This window comes from Montipora capricornis, chromosome 7, assembly GCF_036669925.1.
Source record: "Montipora capricornis isolate CH-2021 chromosome 7, ASM3666992v2, whole genome shotgun sequence".
Lineage (NCBI taxonomy): Eukaryota > Metazoa > Cnidaria > Anthozoa > Scleractinia > Acroporidae > Montipora > Montipora capricornis.
The window spans coordinates 2,133,007-2,135,506 of NC_090889.1; the positions used below are offsets into that span (position 1 = coordinate 2,133,007).

Genomic DNA, 2,500 nt, shown 5'->3' on the forward strand with positions numbered 1-2,500 from the left:
CAAATAGCTTTACGGCCGAATCTGTGTATGCAAGAACAGTCGTTGTGTCGTCAGCAAACTGTAAGAGCTTTGTTTCCTCGTTTCCAATGTTAATTCCTTTGATCGCTTCATTTTGTCGAATGGCAATTGCTAAAATTTCTACCACAGTTCTTGGTGGGAGGTTTGGATGGCCGAGTGCGTTTTGGAATCGGTACTAGTTGTTCTTTCTTGTCAGACATGATGTGGTTTCATGAAAAACAGTGAGCAAAAGCTGCGATTTTGCTTTGCTCCTCTGAAATCTCTCATTTTTTCTTCAACTCCAGAGCAGGACAGAGCTCTCCCTAAGCCAAAATATTTACTGATTAAACAATATACACACACAATCTCGTTAGCATAGCCCCGTTACCCTTGTCCAGCGGAACGGACGCTGAAGGCTCTGGAATAATCCAAAACCGGCACTAGAAAACTCTGATACCGGCTAAATAACTGCGCGTGCTTGAGGGGAGAAGGTTAGAAAGCAACAAGAACACTGGAGTTCACTTTTCACTCGCAAGACAATACACGTGAGTATAACCAAATCTAATACACTCGAAACCCTTAAACTAACATTTTTTTTAATCAAAACAGATTTCAGTATCTGGTGTGTCACGCAAGTGACAATTACAGTATTATACAAAAACAAAAACGTTACCGAACTTGTAAGTTGTAAAAAGATTTATTTCTTGATCAACCTCGTATAGAATTAGAATTTGAAAATGCAAGGAAATGAAACCATTTTTCAACAGCCAATTTACTATGGCCTTTTTGGATTCGATCAGTGTCCCAATGACTCTGGGAAGGAGATTTGCCGAACACAGTTCTATTATCTTATGTGCCACACACTCGTTGCACGAGCGTGTGCTCAAACAATTACGAAAATATTTTTCCCGCGAAAAAATTGTTCTTGAGCTAGGGTTGTGGTGAAACCTGCCACTTTTTTTTTTCATATTTATGCATGACCCTTTTTAGACATTGTCATTGACAAAAAAACCCTCGGGTACGTACGTGACGTTTATCTTATTAGCCCAGCCCTAATTTATGCAACGTGGAAACGAGGGTCTTGGGTCTAAATGATCCCACACAACTACTGCTGTTATTTTGCATTTTTTTTTTTTCAAACATTCGTTCTCAATTTATAATCCCAGCAAAACATTTTTCCCTTAGTGGGGAGAACATTTCCCTCTGCATATTGAGAGAAGAGGAGAAGAGCAGGGCGTAGCAGTCTCCCAAGCTTTATTTATTTATTTATTTATTTATTTATTTATTTATTTATTTATTTATTTATTTATTTTTTGAGAGGGCATTTATGTTATACGGCCGTGTTGCAGTTTACGGACGATTGAAGAGAAGCATTGGGTAAGAGAGAAACAGTTTCGGCAGTGGCACCAGATGTATAAGGTCTTGGGATTTTCCCTGCAGTTGATCCACTTATACGTTATCGTTGATAAACAACGAATCAAAATGAAAGAAAAAAGGTAGAAAAATAAAACTATCGCATATCTTATTCTTTTTTTTCCCTTTTTTATGTCATTTTCTCCTTTACTTGGACTTTGCCATTACAAAAAGTTCGTAAGTAGCCTTTCTTTTCTTTTTTTTTTTCTTTTTTCATACATATGTTGTTAATTTATAAATGCAACCAAAACTTTCGGCCCTTAGTGGGCAAAACATTTTTTTCCTGTATATAGAAAGAGCCTGACTACAGAGTGTAGCAGTCGTCAAAGTTCTTTAAGGTCTCGCTATAGGTAAAATTGGGAGTCTCGCTTAATTTGTTTTATTTTATTTTATTATTATTATTTTTTCTTTTCCCATCCCTTGAATCGATTGGCTGTAAAGTATATTTTCGCAAAACAAATATCTGATTAATTAATTTTGAAAACCGCTTAAATTCCTTTTCTTTGTTTCCCGCCATAATCTGCACGCCAAAAATAATTATAGGCGATTAGTTAAATTTAGGTTTCTTCGTGCGTCTAGACCTTCGCGGCCTATCCGGGCCATACTCGTTACCAGTTGGCATCCTGGGGTCTCGACGTTTCCTTTTGGCTTATGTCTCCGCATTGCTTGACCTTTTGTCTTTCATCTGTGGGGAAGCTTTCTCAGCTCCACCATTTGAATGATCTCCGCTTTTAACTAATGGGGTAGGGGTTTCACCTGGCTCCACGTCCTCTGCTGAGATGTATCTTTGACGTAGCTGCTCAACATGCTTCCGCTATATTGGTCCCATTGGGTAGACCATGACACAGAGAGAACGAGCTCCACGCAGTTTGGTGACCACAGCAGGTACCCATCTTGGGTCTTTGTCTTGACGTGGACCGCAATAGAGAGCATAGCAAGAGGTCCAAATTGGGTACTGAGGATCTAGCCGGCCTTCTAGTGTTTGCGCAGCTTTTGCAGCTTGCTTGCTCTGACGCTCTTGAGCCTGGTGAGCAGGAGACGGAATAAGAACATCTATGGCCGTTCTTATTTGACGACCATTCAAAAGCTC

The 2,500-nt window shown here is 39.4% G+C and overlaps 1 protein-coding gene across 1 annotated transcript in view; it reads right to left on the reverse strand.

The window, feature by feature from the left end:
- Positions 1-2,224: 2,224 nt before the first annotated feature.
- LOC138055291 (uncharacterized) overlaps positions 2,225-2,500 on the reverse strand; it is a 462-nt gene continuing 186 nt past the window's right edge. Inside the window, exon 1 of the mRNA XM_068901266.1 lies at positions 2,225-2,500. This exon is cut by the window's right edge and continues 186 nt beyond it. Coding sequence (XP_068757367.1) covers positions 2,225-2,500 — 276 coding nt within the window.